At 42.0% G+C, this 20054-nt stretch overlaps 1 protein-coding gene across 1 annotated transcript in view; it reads right to left on the reverse strand.

Moving 5' to 3' along the window:
• Positions 1-18411: 18411 nt before the first annotated feature.
• PPP1CC (protein phosphatase 1 catalytic subunit gamma) overlaps positions 18412-20054 on the reverse strand; it is a 21046-nt gene continuing 19403 nt past the window's right edge. Inside the window, exons 7-8 of the mRNA XM_007448736.1 lie at positions 19702-19762; positions 18412-18808 (exon numbers count right to left, since the gene is read on the reverse strand). Of these exons, the coding sequence (XP_007448798.1) occupies positions 18738-18808; positions 19702-19762 (132 nt within the window). The 3' untranslated portion in view covers positions 18412-18737. The remainder of the gene's footprint in view (positions 18809-19701; positions 19763-20054) is intronic.

Here is a 20054-nt window from a genome sequence, read left to right on the forward strand (position 1 = left end):
AACTAGGATCCCACGTGCTGTGGTGAAACTAAGCCTGTATGCCACAACTACTGAGCTCGCATGCCACAACTAGAGCCCACGAGCCCTGGAGCTCGCGTGCTACAACTAGAGAGAGAAAACCCACACGCCACAACTGGAGAGAAGCCCGCCCACCACAACTAGAGAGAAACCCACGCGCCGCAACCAAGAGTCCGCGCCCTATAACAAAAGATCCCACGTACCGCAACTAAGACCAGACGCAGACAAAAAAATAAGGAAACTAAATGTTAAATAAATATAAAAAAAAAATGAAATAATGCCATTTGCAGCAACACGGATGGACCTAGAGGTTATTATACTAAGTAAGACAGAGAAAGACAAATATCATATGATATTGCTTATATGTGTAATCTAAAAAAAAAAAAGATACAAATGAACTTATATACCACAAAGAAATAGACCCACAGACATAGAAAACAAACTTATGGTTACCAAAGCGGGGGGGATAAATTGAGAGTTTGGAATTAACACACTACTATATATAAAATAGATGACCAACAGGGACCTACTGTATTGCACAGGGAACTGTACTCAATATTTTGTAATAACCTATAAGGGAAATTAATCTGAAAAACAATAGATATATATGTATGTATAACCAAATCACTGTGCTGTACACCCGAAACTAACACATTGTAAATCAACTATACTTCAATAAAAACACACACACACAAAGTAGTTTAAAATAAAAACTTTACAAAGAAATAACCATTTGAGATTATATATTTATCATCTGTAAGCAATGTGAGAATGAGGACCATAGCCATATTATTCACCACAAACCCTAGAAACCACAAAAAGGAGTTTAAAAAAAGCTACTGTATAAGGATGAGAAGGGAAGTATCTGGTACTCATTTCTCAGTCTCCCAGCAGAACAGTTGCATTTTCTCAGAACAGCACATTCAGGAGTTAAACCTCACAAGTTTTCAAACTCTTTATAGTTTTCATGTTCTTCAGAACACATAACAACAGCACACTTTGAGCACCTCGTACCCTGATCCAGTGGTAAGTAGTGACGTTTCCTAGCAGGCTCTGGCCTGGGAGTCGGGAAGAATAGGTCTTAAGCTCAGTTGGGGCACTACCCGGCTGTGTGACTGACATGGCATAAGATAACCCCTCTGGGCCTCAGTTTCCTCTACTGCATGAGTCTTTGGACTAAATCAGGCATCTGCAAGCTCACTAGCCTACTGTTTCCATACAGCCCAAGAGCAAAGAATGATTTTTACATTTTTAAATGGTTGAAAAACTTCGTGACACGTGAAAATTACATAAAACTTACTTAAAATTCAAATTTCAGTGTCCCTAAATAAAATTTTATTGAAACACCACCACTCTCTTACACACTGTCTTTGGCTGCGACCACAGTACTCAGTACAGTACAGCACCAGAATACTTATACTATTATAAGTATACTCATACTTACTATAGCCACAAGACATAATACTATTATAAAAATCATTATATCTACAACCAAAGTTTGCCGACCCCTGAACGAGACCAATCCGAGGATACTCCAGTTCTAAGAACGATTATGAATCACCCAGAAGGAAGCCCAGCCGCATGGAATCCGCATACACAGCATGACCTGTAGTAACCCAGGCCCCCAAGGGTGGAGGGCCCCCAGAGCCCCTTGTGCAGACACCTGCCAGCATCAGGAAGCTCTATCCGGCCTAGGTCCGCCTCCTCGGGGCGGTGGGGCAGGCAAGGCTTGCAGTTTGGAGCCAATGGCCCGCGGGGGAGCCGGGGACTCGGGACAAGCGGCTGCACGTCCTCTCGGCCTCAGTTTCCACACGTGAGGGGCGCTCACCGCGCAGCGCCGCCGTGAAGGTGAAGTAGAAGGACGCGAGGCGGTGATCAGCGCGGGGCCCGGCACCGCAGCCACAGACCGGACGGCGGCTCCCGCTGCGGCCACTGTGATCCCTGCCCGCACGCGGAGCCCCTCTCAGCCCCCCGGGACGAGCAGGAGCCGACGAGAGGCCCGCGCGGCAGCGGGGCCCAGCCGGGCCACTCCGGGTCCCGGCTTCGGTTTCCCCACGAGGAATCCCAGCGTCCGCCCGGCCGGACCCCGCGACCGCCGCCCCTCAAACCCCCGCCCCCGGCAGAGCAGAGCCGCGCCCCCACCCGGGGCCGCCCCAAACCCGCTGCCAGCGAACTCACCAGGCGTCTCCACGGCAACCGCCTGTCCGCCAGACCCCCGCGCCTGCCGGCTGCGCGCCTCACAACAAGGCGCGCTCCCATTGGCTCCGGAGCCGGCTCCACCAGCCAGTCGGCAAGCGCTCACGCGCCGCCCCGCGGAGCTGGCGCTCGAGGACCCTGCAGGTGGCGGCGCAGCCCTGCACTTCGGCCTGAGTGCGGCTGGGGGCTCCGCGCCCGCTGCTGCCCGAATCCCGCCCGCTCCCTCCCCACCGCTTGTCGTACCAGGGAAGCACCGAGCTCGGGCCTGGCCCGCAGCAGCTGCCAAGTGACGGCCGCACTACTGTTACAACCAGCGACAGGTGTTCTGAAGGCCGTGGAAACCTGGGACACTTGGAGGGAACCGGGGCCGGAAGAGCATTCGCACATTACCTGGACCTCACCTCGTTCCGAAAAGGATTTGAAGCCTAAAAGTCACAGATACAAGCAACTACTGAAGCAAAAGAAAAAGGGGGAGGGGGAGCGGGGGATGAACGTACCGGGGAGGACGTGACAGAACAGAGCCGGAAGGAGGGCCCAGCGTTGACGGGTTTCTGACAAGGGCCTGGGACACAGGGGTAAGGCTCTTGGGAGCTAAGCGTTTTAGGGAAGGGCTTCACACTGGTTGACATTCATAGCGGCTTGAGTCCAGCAAGAATGACTTAAAGAACGAATGTTATGGCTTTTTCTTTGACTTTATTTATAGACAGTGAGGATCCCGCGTGCCGCGGAGCGGCTGGGCCTGTGAGCCATGGCCGCTGAGCCTGCGCATCCGGAGCCTGTGCTCCGCAACGGGAGAGGCCACAACAGTGAGAGGCCCGCGTACCGCAAAAAAAAATAAACAAAAAAACAGGGACTTCCCTGGTGGTCCAGTGGTAAAGAATCCGCCTTCCAATGCAGAGTACACGGGTTTGGTCCCTGGTCAGGGAACTAGGATCCCACGTGCTGTGGTGAAACTAAGCCTGTATGCCACAACTACTGAGCTCGCATGCCACAACTAGAGCCCACGAGCCCTGGAGCTCGCGTGCTACAACTAGAGAGAGAAAACCCACACGCCACAACTGGAGAGAAGCCCGCCCACCACAACTAGAGAGAAACCCAAGCAGACCACGCACTGTAACGAAAAGATCCCGCATGTCTCAGCTAAGACCTGATGCAGCCAAAAAAAAAAAAAGGAAAATAAATAAAATAAATATTAAAAAAAACCCCACATCATTTGCCTCAATAACAATCTGTGCTTCAGTTTCCTTATTCATTAATAATATGGGGATCTGAGTACCTACCTTGGGCATGGAAAGACAGAATGAGCTAATGCAGGGACAGGGCTCAACATGGTGCCTGGCACACACAGTAGTGGGGGGTATGAGGGCCAATATCGGGACAGGCACTGTTTTTTTTTTTTTTTTTTCGGGTAATATCAGACATAATTATTCAGTTCTGAGCTGCGATGGAAGTTTAAGCAGGGGACCTCCATCTACCAGGATCAGTGTCTCCTTGACAGTCCTTTAGAGGACAGGAGGATGGAATGAGGCATTTCAGGAGCTGCTAAGGTAGTAACTTTTCTAGTTCCCGGTCTGACCTGATGGACCATTGGCCAAATTAAACGGTGATGCTTCCCACTCGTCGCTAAAGTCTGTGCGTGGACTGGGGCCACGTGGTGATTATGGGGAAGATCCCCAAAGAACCGAATCTCCTTTACTTAGGAAAATCGATCGCTGGACTCTCAACCACTGTGCCACCAGGGAAGCCCGGCACTGGGTTTTATACCAAACAAAACATGGGCATCACCCAACACTTGCTGGGTCTTTTCCTGGGCCATGGATAGAATGTCCAGTTTCCCAAGCTGCACCAGTTTGTGCTGGCAACACTACCTTCTTCTCTGCACTCCCCAACTTTAGGCTTGGCTATTCCTCTGGCAGGATTACAAAAGCAACTTCTCTGGAAGGTGCTGTCTTTCTACCAATGTGGGGGAATTCACTCCTCCACTGGTTGTTAATTCTCGCTGTTGGAGAAGGAAGTAGAGGGGGAAACAAGCACATTAAAACAATCTTCTCATACAATTCCATCCAGTCTGCCACCGGAAAGTATGGACTGGTCCGGAGCACAAAAATTTATGAAGGTTTCTTTTGGGAAACCCAAATATGTAAGTATTTGAATGATACAGCTGTTGATATCTGGTAGCATTTTAAAACCATTCTGTTGAGAAGCTGCTTTGTTTCCTATCATTGCACGAAATAAGTCGATGGAAAATCCAGAAGCCCATTTTGGCTGCAAATAACAGAAAACTCAATTCAAACAGGAAATGTGTCACTTAACTGAACTAGTCCAGTGGTTGTACAGGCTTCAGGTATGGTCTAATCAAGGCTCTGGCTCTGTTTCTCTGCTGTTCCTTGGCCTTTCTTTTCTCCTTGGGTTGGTTTTTGTCCTCAGACTAGTTTCCCTCCTTGTTGCAAAACGTAGCAGTTCTAGACTTCACACTGGCATACCACAACTTAGAGGCCTTCTTGCCCCACACCCCCATCACAGAATGGTCCTGGGCCTCCTTCTGTTCTGACTAAACCAATCTGGATTGTCTTTCTATTCCTGAACAACACACTCTGGCCAGGGAAATACCATGTGTTAGGTGGCTTGGGTTGGGCTGACCATGACTAGACCAATTTTTCTGCCAATGAGTAGTGGGATTAATTCTGTCCCACTTTGGGCTCTATATACAGGAGAGGGGGAGGTGCAAGTTGAGAGGCAACTGTACTGTCCAAAAGTTGGGGAAATTTTTAAGGGTGAGCAACAGTTTCCCAAAGTAAACCTGAGAAGGGATACTTGAGCCCAGGGATACATCAAACACTACTACCTCAGCCTGAAATTCCCATCCAGAACACCTGTGGGGAAGGCCCTGTTGTTTTCCAATCATGTCCAATTTACCCTCACAGAAATAACCCTGAACCCCAGGAAGGATGAAGAATCTGTTCTGGGACCTCTAATGTATGCTGAGGACATGCCAGCCATTCAATTAGTATATTTTTTAAAGGAAAGAACTAAGGATGTGTTGACTTGTAATCAGAAGGCACTTACTGACAAATCATTGAAACTTGGTGTCTGACACATGCAGACATGCACCCACGCACAAGTACACATGTGCTCATAAATAAAAATAAATGATCTAGAAGAACACAAGGGCAATGTAAGACCATGGAAGATTTGGCATCTAAATGGCCCTGGTTTTTGGTTTTAACACAGCACAGCACAGCCACCCTTCCTTCTCTGTGCCTGGTCTATGTGGCCCTGAGTCTACCTCCTGTGACATGGTGACTCATCAGGGCTCAAGGGGTGAAGCAAGGACACCTGTAACACACAGGGACACTGAGCTGGATGTCACTGCCATGCAAACAAACATTTCAAACCAGTCTACTCTCAAAGGATGTTGGTGGAAGGCAGGCAGTGCTCTCTTTGAAAGGCAAGTTAATATATCAAATTATTTAAAAAATGCATATACATTTACCCCTTGACTCTTCTTATGAACTTATCCCAAAGGCACCAGGCCAGTGACATGGAAAGATGTATGTGCAAGTTACTCACCACAGCGCTACTGAGAGAGCATGAGCTGGGAACCGCCCCAGCATCACTGATAGAGAACTGGTTGAAGAAACCATTCCATTCCCACCCTGGAGGACCATGAAGCTGGAAAATACTGCTATGAAATGGCCTCCAAGAGAAATTGTTAAAGAAAAATGTACGGTATGAACAAGTGTGCCTGATATACTTCCATTCTCCAAGAAAGAGGGGGTCTGGGAATATACAGATGTATTTACTTCTATTAAACTCACACATATGCACACACTTAGGAGGATTAACAAACAGGGTGAGGTAAGGACAGGGTGGAGAGGGGCAGGGAGAGAAGTTAGACTTCTCTGAATATAACTTGCTTTGTATATTTGACTTTGGGACCATGTAAATAGTTTATCCTTAGGTACAAAAGCAAAATTTAAATAAAAATAAATTTAAAGAAGCAAGATGAGAAAACTCCCTGGCGGTCCAGTGGTCAAGACTCTGTGCTTTCACTGCTGAGGGCCTGGGTTTGATCCCTGATCCCTGGTCAGGGAACTAAGATCCCACCCACAAGCTGCATGGTACAGCCAAAAAAAAGGACAAGCAAGATGAAACAAATGAACAATTTTGTTTTATTCTGGCATAATCCCACTGAGAGGAACTGTCTCAGGTGACTGTAAAACATGGTAATTTGTGCATCCAGTAGGATTTAAAAGGACTCTAAGGACAAAAAGAACTATTAAAAAATTCAGTACTCATATTATTAATAATATTCATATTTTTCTGCAACTATTATATGTAATATAGGATGAAGCAAATAAATAATTGTTACCATTGCTGGGAACTAATATTTTCATTATAAGAGAATAAGACACAAATGTAAAATCAAAGAAGTAAAAACCATGTAATCCTAAATTTGGATTGGAAATATCAGCATGAATTAATGATCTAGTTTCTCTTAAAAAATACGTACTTCCTAGCTTTGTTCACTGAAAAGGCCTAGAAACAAACTCAGTAGCAACGAGCCCCAACCCCAACACTAAATGACCAAAAGCCATTTCCCACTGAAGGGGACTGTGGCTCTGGAGAAATGGAGGAAAGTTCAAAATGCACCTAGCACCTTGTCAGAGGAGAAGGCACGGAAATCCATAGTAGAGTCACGTCAAAAGGACACAGCCAAAAAAAAAAAAAAAAAAAAAGATAAAAACTAAAGTTCTTCACTAATGTTAATGACTACAAAGACTTGGTAAACTTTGAATATGAATTGCAACGGATTGAAGCCCATGAGTTCATAATGATACTAAAACAGAGCAAAACAAAATAAATCCTGACTCTCTGGTCACCTCTGAAAGGATGGTGACACATTTATTTTGAAAACTGGTAAATAAGGGACTTCCTTGGCAGTCCACTAGTTAAGACTCCGTGCTTCCACTGCAGGGGGTGTGGATTTCATCCCTAGTTGGGGAACTAAGATTCCACATGCCACGTGGCATGGCCAAAAAAAATTTTTTTAAATTGGTAAATAAAGGGAAAGAGTCAAGCGTTTATCCTGACTTTCCTGTACACATTATAACTCAGGGTAGGTAATCATCAGAGGAAGGAAAGTTTCTCTGTAGACATATTCTTGGTAATAAATGAAGAAAGAATGTCAGAGTATGGACAGTTTCCAATCCCTAATGTTTTACTATCATTATGTCTTTCAGTGTATTTGAATGCTGACTGGGTATTAGGTGTGATAATGGTATCACAGTTATGTTTTTAAAAAATCATCTTTTAGAGGTACAAGCTGAAATATTTATAAATATGATATCTAGGACTTACTTCAAAATGATGTTAGGGGAGTTAAGTAGAAATGACACAGCTCGGCTCCAAGCTGACTGTGCAGAGGCTGAATGACACCCACATGGGGGTTCACTACTCTTCTAATTGTTTACATATTTGAAATTTTTTCAGAATGAGAAGTTGAAAAACCTGACCTCCCCTTCTGATTAACAATTTGACTTCATGGAGTCTATTTAACAGATAGCACTTGAGTTGAACATGTGTTCACCTCACTATGGACAAGGATATTTATTCAGCATTAGTATAGCAGCAAACAAGGGCAAACAACCTAAAAGTCCATCCAGTGGGGGCTGGTTAAATCAATTATGGCAAAAATATACAAATAGCTCTAAAAAAGAATAAGGCAGCAATATGTACACATAATATAAGATGATCTCCAAGATTACTGAGTATAGGTTAATATACTTACATAAACCAAAATGTAGAAGTGTGTTAAAAATTAGTGTGTAAGGAAAAAAGATCAACTTACAAATACACAGGATTGGAGATTTGCTGTCTCTGAGGAGGAAAACTGAAGCTTAGAAGACTTTTCACTGTCTATCCTTTTTTACCTTCAGGAAAAAAAAACCTTTTTAAACACATGCATGGTCATTATCCACTACATAAAATCAATGCGAAAATCTGAACAAGATGCTCTAGGGTACATGCGCACAGGGGTAGCAGCTAATGAACCATCATTTTGAGTGAGCTGCCACACCTGGCAGGTGCCCCAGGCCCCCTTATTGTCTTGTGCTCAGCCCTTGCTTGGTTTTGGGGGTGCGGTCCCTGCTGCTTCCTTCTGGCACAATCACAGAGCTGTACTGGGGCCCGCTGAGCTTATTTCCGTCTTTTGGAACTGATTCAGAAGGCACTCATCAACCTGCACTTGAGAAACCAGGGCTGGGAACGTGGCTTGTTACAAAGAACAAATGTTTACAGGTAAATACTGTCAGTTCTGTTGGCATAAAACAGCTTTCTGTGTCTGATTGTGATAGGATTTTCCTCCCCACATTTTACTATTGTATTCCTGACTTCACACTTCTCTATTTTCCACAAAGGGAGGAAGAATGTTCTTTTAATAAGCTTTTTGAAAAATAAGAACCAGGGGTTGAGTTCAAAGAATGAGGTAGCTGTATAATATACTAATATGGGGAAATCTACCATAATAAAAACAATGTTCCAATACCACTGGCATTAAAAAGAAAAAAAACGATTGAGTAAGATTTATACTCATACACACTGGTTTAAGTAGCCATATCCATGAAAAGTGCAAAAAAAACCAGGAACAGCTTCATCTGGGGAGGGTGGCCGAGGGGCCGGGGAGAATGGAAGATTTACTTTAACCTTTTAAAGTGTTTTGGAAAATGACTTACGTGCATTACACCTTTTCAAAAAATGAATTAATTTAAAAGGTTAAAACATGCCTTAAAAAAAGAGACTTAATTAGTTGTAATTGATTTGCTGCGACTGTGTGAAACAATTGATATTTTTCCTTCAGTTTCCTGGTTGGCTTGGTGCGACTTGTAGAAAGCTTGTGGATCTTTGTAGAACAGAATTTCACAACAGTGCATTTTGCTAAGTAATTCCATTTTTGGTTATCAACTATAAGATGGCAAGGAGGCTGGGATTAGCATTTTCTGTTTTAACTGTTTTATACCTTTCATTTAATGCTACATGGTTTGGTGGCAGGATGCAGTCAAGCAATAATAGTAATGTCTCATATTTACCACACAGCTATTATGGGTCTGGGTCTCAGTTCTTTCCATGTATTAATGTTTAAAATCTTTACAGCAATCACTGATGTAATGTTTCCATCCCTATTTTTTTTTTTTTTTTTTTCCGGTACGCGGGCCTCTCACTGCTGTGGCCTCTCCCGTTGCGGAGCACAGGCTCCGGACGCACAGGCTTAGCGGCCATGGCCCACGGGCCCAGTCGCTCCGCGGCATGTGGGATCTTCCCGGACCGGGGCACGAACCCGTGTCTCCTGCATCGGCAGGCGGACTCTCAACCATTGCGCCACCAGGGAAGCCCCTCCATCCCTATTTTTTAACCAAGGGAAACACTGAGGCACAAAGAGGTTAAATGACTTGCCCAAGGCCACACAATCAGCAGTGGCAGTGAGGATTCCCACCTCGGCCCTAGGGTACAGAGTCCATGCTCTAACCACTGCCCAGTACTGCCCTTAGGAAGGGGAAGAGCTGCGAGCTGCTGCATATGTGGGCTTCTGCAGACTTGGGAGCTAGTGTAACTAGCTCAAGGCCACACATATCCATAAATTCATTATAGAAATGGGTACCTCTGTGTATGTAAGAACTAGCTTGAGCAGCAGTTTGCAGAAAACCCTATAATTGAGTTACTTTTTCTACTTCTTTGTAACAAACGACTCCTAAAGGAATAGGAAGCTTAAATTGAATCTCATGCATCTATATTGTAAAGAAACTACTAACAATTCAGAAAGTTCCCTTATGGCTGTAAGATGTATGATTCTACTGTTTTTTTCATCAAAATGAACACAGATCTGCTCATCGTAAATACTAAAGGTATTACCAACAGGATTTCTGTTACTCCTGGCAAACAAACCATGAATGAGATAATTACTAAAAAGAGTGCATAAATACCATTTTAAAACACGAGATATAAAGAAAAAAAAAGGGAGAACTAAATTCTAGGCCTGGAAATTTTCTTTGTATTTTAGAAACCCTCTCTAGAATTAAAGTAGTCATCGTGAGAATGGCTACCTTCAAACCAAATGAAGTCTGAGGTAGGACCCTGGCCCACTCACTCATTCAAACCAGCGCTTACCCCCTCTAAACTATGCAAACTTGATGAAGCTATGAATCCTTTCCTTAGAAAGATTCACAGGTAATATACTGCACAGAATTTCAGGGAGCTCACAGACCCAGATCAATAACCGCAGAGGCTGAACTGTGGAATTATGGAGGAACCTCTGCTGCCTGGTCTTGCTGCTCAGTTCCTTTGACCTAAATCCTCATAGTCTTTCCACCACAGCCGCTTCACTTCTGGTGTGGAATCCAAGTGTATAATAAATTCTTATAAAAGGAAAACTGCATAGCAAATCAACGTGGGTCTTTAAAATAGTAGTAAATACACCCACCCAGTAAATTATTTCCTACATCAAACCCTGATCTTAAAAGGATTTGCAGGTGGAAACTTCAAACAATTTAAATATAAAGTAAAAAATACTTCCCATTTGAAGTGGCATCCAGGATCAAAGAAAGGAACTATTAAAGAGAAACCTGACAGGCACCGGAATACTAAAGTCTCTGGGTTTAAGTGGTGGTATGTTTGAATTCATAAAACAATGCCAAGGATTCAACTTAATTAGATCAACTACTGAAATAGAAATGAGCTAAAGAGACTCAAAGAGACCAAAGGATGGAGAAAGACCCTGAAAGATTCTCTTGATTAAAATAACTAAAATATTAAATGAAATGTAAAAACTATCTTAAAAAATAAATTATAGGGCTGGCAGGAAAGAGATTAGCAGAGTGATGCCTAAACAAAGTGGAAATAGGAACCTTGAACTTTGGGAAGCACACGGGCACCAAGATGGCTTTGTCTTAAAGGCTTCTTCAAAACCCTGGAGACCTTCACTTCAGTTTTTATAACTCTCTAGGGGTGCTGGGGAAGGGGATAAAGCCCAGAACCTACTCAAGGCAGGGAATCTATTAGAAAGCTGCCATTTTTTTAAGACCCCAAACATGACATTGCTGAATTATGTAGGCATACCCCCATAGTTCAACCTAATTATAGTAGACCCCAATAACAGCTGGGTATATGGCATTAAAAGCAGAAGAAACAACCCTGCCATGCAGGAGATGGCAAAGAAGCATGCCTGTCTTGACCCTGGCACTGGGTAGAGGGGAGTAAAAAGCTCTTTCCTACGAATTCATTGCTAGGACCTAAACATTTGAGGCTTAATTTCATGATACCTGTATGGTGTGAAAAACATCAAGTGAGGAATTAAAGATTCTATGTTGCTACTGCCCCAGTTTACCCAGAAGGGCAAACTGCTATCTTCTCTGGGGAAACTTAACTTCGATCCAAGTTGCAGAGACTCCCCACAGATAAAGATAAAAGGACAAGTAAAACGGGCAACTCCAAGTAAAATATCACAAAACACACAGAAATGAGAACCAGCAGGAACAACAAAGAAACTCCCAAAGATTTCAGATATTGGGATAACAACCATTTTACCATATTCAGGGAAATAACACTTAAGTTTAAAAAGATTAGGAGGACTTCCCTGGTGGCGCAGTGGTTAAGAATCTGCCTGCCAATGCAGGGAACACGGATTCGATCCCTGGTCTGGGAAGATCCCACATGCCGCCGAGCAACTAAGCCCATGCGCCACAAATACTGAGCCTGTGCTCTAGAGCCCGTGAGCCACAACTACTGAGCCCATGTGCCACAACTGCTGAAGCCCGCATGCCCAGAGCCCGTGCTCCGCAACAAAGCGAAGACACCACAATGAGAAGCCCGCACGCAGCAACGAAGACCCAACAAGGCCAAAAATAAATAATTTATAATAAATAAATAAATAAAAAATTAGGAGGGAGTAAATGATAACAAAGAATAGCCAAGCAGATTTTGAAATCTAAACAAAACAAAACGTGAAATAAAAATAGTGATTAAAATTTAAAATTCAGTGGATGGATTAGATAGATTAGGCATGACTGAGAAGAAAATTAATAAACTAGAAGACAGAGCTGAAGCTATTTTTGAGAATGCAGACCATAAGGACAGAGACTGAAAAAAATGAGAGGTTAAAGAGAAATGGGAAAATGAGGTCTAACATATCTCGCTGTAGATGTCAAAGGAGAATGGGAAGAAGAGGCAAAGATAACAACTTCTAACACCAATAATTTAAATTAAATTTATTAGAGTAACCACTAAAAGAACAGTGAGTTATAAAGAACATAACTTCAAATAGAAAAAAAGTGGAGGAAAAGAAAAGCAAAAAGGAGGGGAACCCCCCACCACACACCCACAAAACCAAAAACTGGGAATCAAGCATGTCAACATGGATAAACCCCTAAAAAAAAAACGTTGAAAGAAACCATTTACAGAAGAATACACAGTGTAATTTTCATTACATAAAGTTCAAAAATTGGCAAAATTTAACATATTGTTCAGGGATATAATGAAGAAAAAGCAAGGATATGATTATATACGTACATTTAATTACACCCACACACTCAAAGAAACATAAATGGCATGGAACACCCTCAGTGAAAAACCCTGGTCTCCTAAAGGATGTTTTCTTAGGAACTGCAGGATGCTTTCCTGATCTACTGTGTCCCATAATGCAATGCTAAGAAATGAAAGCCAGCTAAATAACTCTCAAAGTGCTAACCTGTTTGACTTTCTACCCAAAGAGTACTTAGTTAGTTAGATCTTAGACATGGCATCACAAAGTTTGAAAAAGCTCTAATAGTAGAAGGTTATACTGACATCCAACTGATGCTTACAAGCCTGTAAGTATATAGAATGATAAGCCTCTGCTTCTAACAGAGGCTTTCTAATTTTATTTTACAAATGATACCTTTTGATACGTTTTTGTTTGAAGGGTTCCACCTGGCTAAAAAAAAAAAAAAGTTTGAACAGCACTGCAGGAATCCTAGCTTCCTGGAGTTGGAAGGGAATGCAGATCACCTTTCTCAAGTCTCAGTATAAATACAACTGAAAACTGTGTTAAGATTATGGATTTTAAAAATAATCTTATAAAAGCACATCATGGTGACCAAAATGTGCACTCAATAAGCAATCTGCACCGCAGCAAACTTTAGGATTGCTGGTTTTCTTTCCTCTCTTTAGTCCATCATCATTAGAAATACCCAATGGCCCTAGAACAGCAAAAGGAACACAAAGCAAATCTCAAACCAATCTAAGCAAAGCAAAATCCAGCCAACCCCTGATCCACCACACTGGATCCGTGCATCTTATTTATGATGTACAGCCTCCCGACCAGGGGATTAAGTCTACAATCTGTTGAAGTCAACTCCAGCCATCCCTTAATCAGAAAGATTAAATCTAAATATGAGAAGGAAGATATTGGTGTTTTGTCAGTGGGTCATCAAAATTTGGAAAGTGACTTTATTTTGGTAAATAAAAGGTAGAGAATTTGCCTCCACTAAAGGCTCGTGGAGTTGGTGAATGAGAACATTTCCAGCAGATGGCATGTGAACTTCTGCCAACCTCAGCAAGAACATCCTTAATCCCACCCGCTCTCCTGCCACACCTACCTAACTTGCCAGGGTTTTGCTGGAAAGGTCAAGCAGCCAGTCTGTCCCAGAACATAATGACTGGTTACTGTTCTCTTGTTCACCAGCCCTGAACAACTGGTGTGTTGTGGGCTGGTCATCTCTGGGAGACCTGGTATTTGATACTGTGCTAACTGGCTGGCTAGGAGAAAAAAAGAATACACATTTTTAAAGTGGTTCCTTAGTATTTTTTCTACAGTTACATCAAATATACATCTTGGCTGAATGATTATTAAAATTCAGTAGTGGTTACAGCCAAATATCACTGCTAGAGAACCGGTTGTTTGGGACATAAGAATGAATCTGAAATTTATCCAAAAAAATCTGTCTTAAATTATTAAAATTATCAGAATTTTCCAAAGTAGACACTAGGCAGGAACGATTCTTAGCACCATCAGTTGCTTTACTGCCCCGTGTGGTCAGCATCTGCACATCTGTAATACTAGGCAGATGCTCACGGTTACCTGAAGCTGTGGAAGTTGTCGTTTGGCTGGCCCTAAAACCAAACTGAGTGCTGCGTCCTAACAGTAAGATAATGACTTTAAAAGCACTTAAAAGATTGTTGCCACGCTGATTAATTTCCAACATTTTGCAGGCTTATAAACTTCTGTTAGCTCAGAGAATATAAAGTGCATCCTTGGGCTTCCCCGGTGGCGCAGTGGTTGAGAGTCCACCTGCCGATGCAGGGGACACGGGTTCGTGCCCAGTTCGGGAGGATCCCACATGCCGCGGAGTGGCTGGACCCGTGAGCCATGGCCGCTGAGCCCGCGCGTCTGGAGCCTGTGCTCCGCAACGGGAGAGGCCACAACAGTGAGAGGCCCACGTACCGCAAAATAAATAAATAAATAAATTAATTAATTAAAAAAAAAAAAGTGCATCCTTATCTAGGTAACAGTCTATTTCCCTACTTATTTCTAACTTTCTTAGTTTTAACTTCTTGGTTAAAAAACTGTGTTTGTAATTAACTGAAGTGCTTTACTTAATCCTATAACATGTACTTCAAATAACTGACAATATACATACCCATAATTCTCACAACTAAAATGCTTACCTGTACTTGAAATTTTTCAGATATTTGCAATAAATCCAAATGTCATGACTGAATGACTGAAGCTATTGTGCTGATCAGATGGATAGCAGTCACCTGTGTTCACACAATCATTAATCACGTACTAATTCACGAATGCAGAAATTTTAAGTATTCATTCTATTTCTTGGGCTGAGGTTGACGGCACTGATAATACATCTTCATTTTCACTTTTTTTAAAAAATTAGTTTATTTTTGACTGCCTTGGGTCTTCATTGCTGCACGTGGGCTTTCTCTAGTGGTGGCGAGTGGGAGCTACTCTTCGTTGTGGTGCATGGGCTTCTCATTGTGGTGGCTTCTCTTGTTGCAGAGCACGGGCTCTAGGCACACAGGCTTCAGTAGTTGTGGCACACGGGCTCAGTAGTTGTGGCTCGCGGGCTCTAGAGCACAGGCTCAGTAGTTGTGATGCACAGGCTTAGTTGCTCCGTGGCATGTGGGATCTTCCCGGCCTAGGGCTCAAACCCGTGTCCCCTGCATTGGCAGGCGGATTCTTAACCACTGCACCATGAGGGAAGTCCTTCATTTCCACTCATCTGAAGTTCACATACATAATCCAGTAAAGATGAATGAAAATTGACTTTTGCCTGTACTTGTATCAAATTTTCCTAATGTAACTTTTGTGCTGCCATCGATGTAAATCTTGGAAATATTCTTTGGTGTCTTATAACTCTACAGTGAAGGCTTATTATGCGTAAGTCAAGTTGTAGGCACTTTATATGGGTTTAATCTTCACAATTCCACTATTTTACAGGTGAGGAAACCGAAGCCTGGAGCAGATGTCACATTCTTCTGGTGTAGGCTGACGTGTACATCTGATTTGCAGAACACAAAAAAGTGAAGAACCATCCTTGCAGATTCAAACTAACTGGTCTGCAAGGCTGAGTGAGCTTTGGGTCTGTCTTTTCTTAAGAGGTAGGAAATGGCATACAGAACTTGAAATCTTTTTTTTTTTTGGCTGTGCTGCATGTAATCCTAGTTCCCCGACTAGGGACTGAACCCGCGCCCCTGCACTGGAAGTGCGGAGTCTTAACCACTGGACCGCCAGGGAAGTCCCCTCTTTAACTTATTTTTGAAGGAGCTCTTTAACTTCTACATAACCAGACATGAACAAACACTGCTTCTTTGCCCTCATGCCAATAACCAGCTCTATGCCCTCTCTTCTACTACATTCATGATAACTTGGGTGAGACCCTTACCTTAGAGGGTGTTTCTGCTAAAATAAACCTAACATTTTTCATGTAGCACCTCCCTGCAATGGCTTTTGCCTTTCTCAAGTACCAAGATGCCCACCTTGTCTTAGCTGTACTGGTTGATCTTACATCTTCACTTCCCCACAAACTTGAGTTTTCTTTCAACCTTTAATCATGGCTCCACACTGGGAAACTTAGGTTCTCTTCCTTTCCAGCAGTCTAAATCCTGTGCGTTCTTCATGGATCAGCAGTCATTTGTTCCCAGCTCCCATGTCTCATATATTCCACTTATGTGTATGTTACTTGAAATGCCTCTAGTCTTAAATCAAGGTGCCTGAAGAACAAGATGCTATGTTAGAATCTGCTGTTTACTGCAGATAGATGTGGGCAAGCCTAATCCAGTAGGTACAAATCAGTAACTTCTGTGAATGGGTTTAACGTATTATGTTGACTATCTAGCTACATAAGGATGGCAATACCTGTCTTTCTGAATGGTTTTGTAATGGTGCTATTAACTTGAGAACTGAAATACTTTATAAATACTTAAAAAAAACTAGAATTGAAAAAATTACACTAATAATTGCAACAAATTCATTTCCTAGTTATTTCTTTATCCGCTGAAAATATCTATAGGTATTCTGCATGCAGTCAGTGCTCAGAAATGCTTAGCTAGGGACATCCTTGATAGCGCAGTGGTTAAGACTCCATGCTCCCAATGCAGGGGGCCCGGGTTCGATCCCTGGTCGGGTAAAAGGATCCCACATGCGTGCCACAATTAAGGAGCCGGCGAGCTGCAACTAAGATCCAGCACAACCAAAGAAGTTAAAAAAAAAAAGAGAAAGAAATGTGTAGCTAGCTATGGCTCAGTATCAGGTCATAATAGGGCTACAAACAAAAGGCAGGTGCTACTTAGAACTCAGCCAATTGAGATATTCATACACATGAAACAACTGGGATAAATTATAAGGCAACAAATAGCATATATTTACTGAATACTATTCTGAGTCAGGCATTCTTCTGAACATATCTCATTACTTCATTCAGTGATTCACAATGAGAGGCAGATACTGTCCCTGTTTTATAGCTAGGGACACTGTGGCTCAGCATTGAAGTCACACACTCAAATCACACAGCTAGGGGAGGAGCCAGGACCTGGACTGAGTACAACCACTAGTTTATAAAGGCAGATGTGACCTCAACTGCATACGGAGATAAAGGACAAATGAGAAAGTAAGGTTAGTGCAGATTGGGATTTACAAGGTAAAGCCTCGAGTTCTGTCATCACATACTAGTTTGAAATTACTTGAGTCTCTCCTAAGATCTTATGTCCTAAAACCAAAGATTGATTTTGTTCTCTACTTAACCAGTGTTATGCCTGTTCTTTTTGGAAGAATTTTAAGCTAGATAATACACTCCACACTTTATAACCCAAGCCCAATGGGTTATAAATGGCCCAATTTTACAACTTTATAGGATTTTGAAATCCTGCAAGTGATACAATTGATAATGTCCAGGGCATAGATTAAAGATTTATGAAACTGACACCAATTATTGTTCATCTTCTTCTTCTTGTAGTCAAAGAGATCTGGGAGAATATCATAAGTAAAATAATGCAAACTCTGAATTTGTCACAAACACGGAGCAGGAAGGAGCTAGAGCTCACGAGGTCATCCTCCTTCAAGTCAGGAGCACACTGGGGGTAAGGACACAGGCTATGCCTCAGGGCCAGAGCTTGTAGTGCAGACTTTGCTCTCCTCTCCACAAGCAAATGTCAGTTCAAACAATCCCTCACTTAGGAGGTCCTCTCCCAACTCCCTAAGAGACACCAGTTTTTGATAAAAGAAACTGCTTTTCAAATGACACTCTCTTCACCCACTTTAAATGTACTTGAGAGATTAATACGCATTTGACACACTTGTGATAAATGTAAAAGGACACAACACTGTGTTCCATATGAATCAGGGAAGGGAGAAGACAGCAAAGGTCTGTGTATAAAAACACTGGTGGCTGATTTACAATAATTTAAAAAGTAACTCTTGAATTTTACTGCCAAGTTCAAATGAACCCAGATAAAAAGAAAACTATTGATACAGATGATGTCACAACTCACTAAGTTCCACACCTCCCTAAATAGTAGGGGAAGATAGTTCAATCTCATTGCTCTACTTCAGAAACTTAGTTATATCCAGGTAAGAACTCAAAGAATATGAGCATCCATATTATAATCCATCTTGGAAAACAGACTATTTGAAGGAAGACAAATCCAAATTGAAACTGTGTGGTTTCCAGAGCAATTTATTCATTAAAGGCTACTCAATATGCCATCAACAGTTCTCCTGTGTGTATTGTGCTGATAAACTGACACTGAGAGAATTTAACAAGTTCATCATTTAATAAGTCTGAATTTATTTTTACCACATGGTATTGTACATGGTCATCTGTTGAAACAGATTTCTTTTTAACAGATCTTAGTTTGAAAAAGTCATAGATACTGTGAGTTCTGTATAAACTGCTGGATAGTAAGTTAGTTCCTTTGTTTTGACTTATAAGCCTCAACTTCACGGCAGAATAAAGAATGTAGGCCAAAGAAAGCATAATCAGTCACTCGTATAGAACAGTATTGTTTCTATAATTTGAAGCTTTCTGAATGGACGGGTTCAGGCCTGATGTAACTGTAAAAAGATTACTTAATGAATAGGCTATATGGAAATTGTACAAAATGTTATTAACTTTAATCATTAATAGCTTAAACAGCACTATGTTACTAATTGCTATTCAAACTCAAAAACCTGTTTTTGAATCCCCATAAAGGTGGCAGATGTACACAACCATGCCACCTTGTACTTAGGGGAGTGTCAATATATATTTCAACAGAAACTTTGGCTTCAGGAAAGAGTCACAAACATTTAAAATAATGGCTTTAATCGTCATTTTAAGTATATCGCAGGGGAAAGTGTGCTTTAATTAAATATACATACCAGTGATGCTGGCAAGGTTGAAAGTTACTCCTAATGTTGATAGCTATAAAAACTAGCTTGTACATGATAAGACAATGAGAAAAAAAAGCAATCCCTTTGAAAACAAAAAACAAAAAAAAGAGTTCACAGTGGTTTGTATCCAACAATATGCATTTTATGACAATAACATGTACACATTGAGCACCCTAGGGCTCTCTTTATATCCTAAAGAAAGTGAGCATTTACATTATTCATGGGCTGTACTGAAGTAAAAAAAAAGATCAGTTGTACACTCAACCCCTTAGAAAGGATAAAATGTCCTGGGGTGTACAGCTTTAACACCATCATTAAAGTTGTTTGCAAAAAGGAACAGAGAACTAAACAAAACAAAACATTTTTCCTTGGGAGTGGAGAGTCTTTCATTTGCTGTTATAACCAGCAAATACTATTCATTAAGTCAAAAATGGAAGGGGGGCCCACAAACACTTTTTGAGCAAGCTGACCACACATTACACTTTTAAAAATGAAGGTTATACACTATATGTTACAAGTCCAAACTAGGCAGTGTCAAAATGACATCTATTTCTTTGCTTGCTTTGTGATCATACCCCTTGGAGGTGTTACGGGCCTTGTGGCATTCGGCTTCTTTTTTTCTGCAGGTTTTAAAATCTGCAAAGATTCAAAAGACCATGCATTTTAGGAAATACACTCAACCTCAAATCTTAAATTTCACTCAAATCTTTTGTTCAGAAAGTTTTTTGTTTAAAACTGACCCAACAACTTGGAAGGCCCCACTAGCATATTAATATAAACCAAGCTGACAAACATTTTGGTAATAAATGCTCTGATGAACAGCTAAGATATATGAGCTGAACAAATTATTTTGCTTCTGGATAAAATGACAATTTTTGGAAGTCACACCTTTAGGTATCCCTTCTGATGGCGGGGGGGGGGGGGGTTT

This window comes from Lipotes vexillifer, unplaced genomic scaffold, assembly GCF_000442215.2.
Source record: "Lipotes vexillifer unplaced genomic scaffold, Lipotes_vexillifer_v1.1 scaffold21, whole genome shotgun sequence".
In the NCBI taxonomy this organism is placed as follows: Eukaryota; Metazoa; Chordata; class Mammalia; order Artiodactyla; family Lipotidae; genus Lipotes; species Lipotes vexillifer.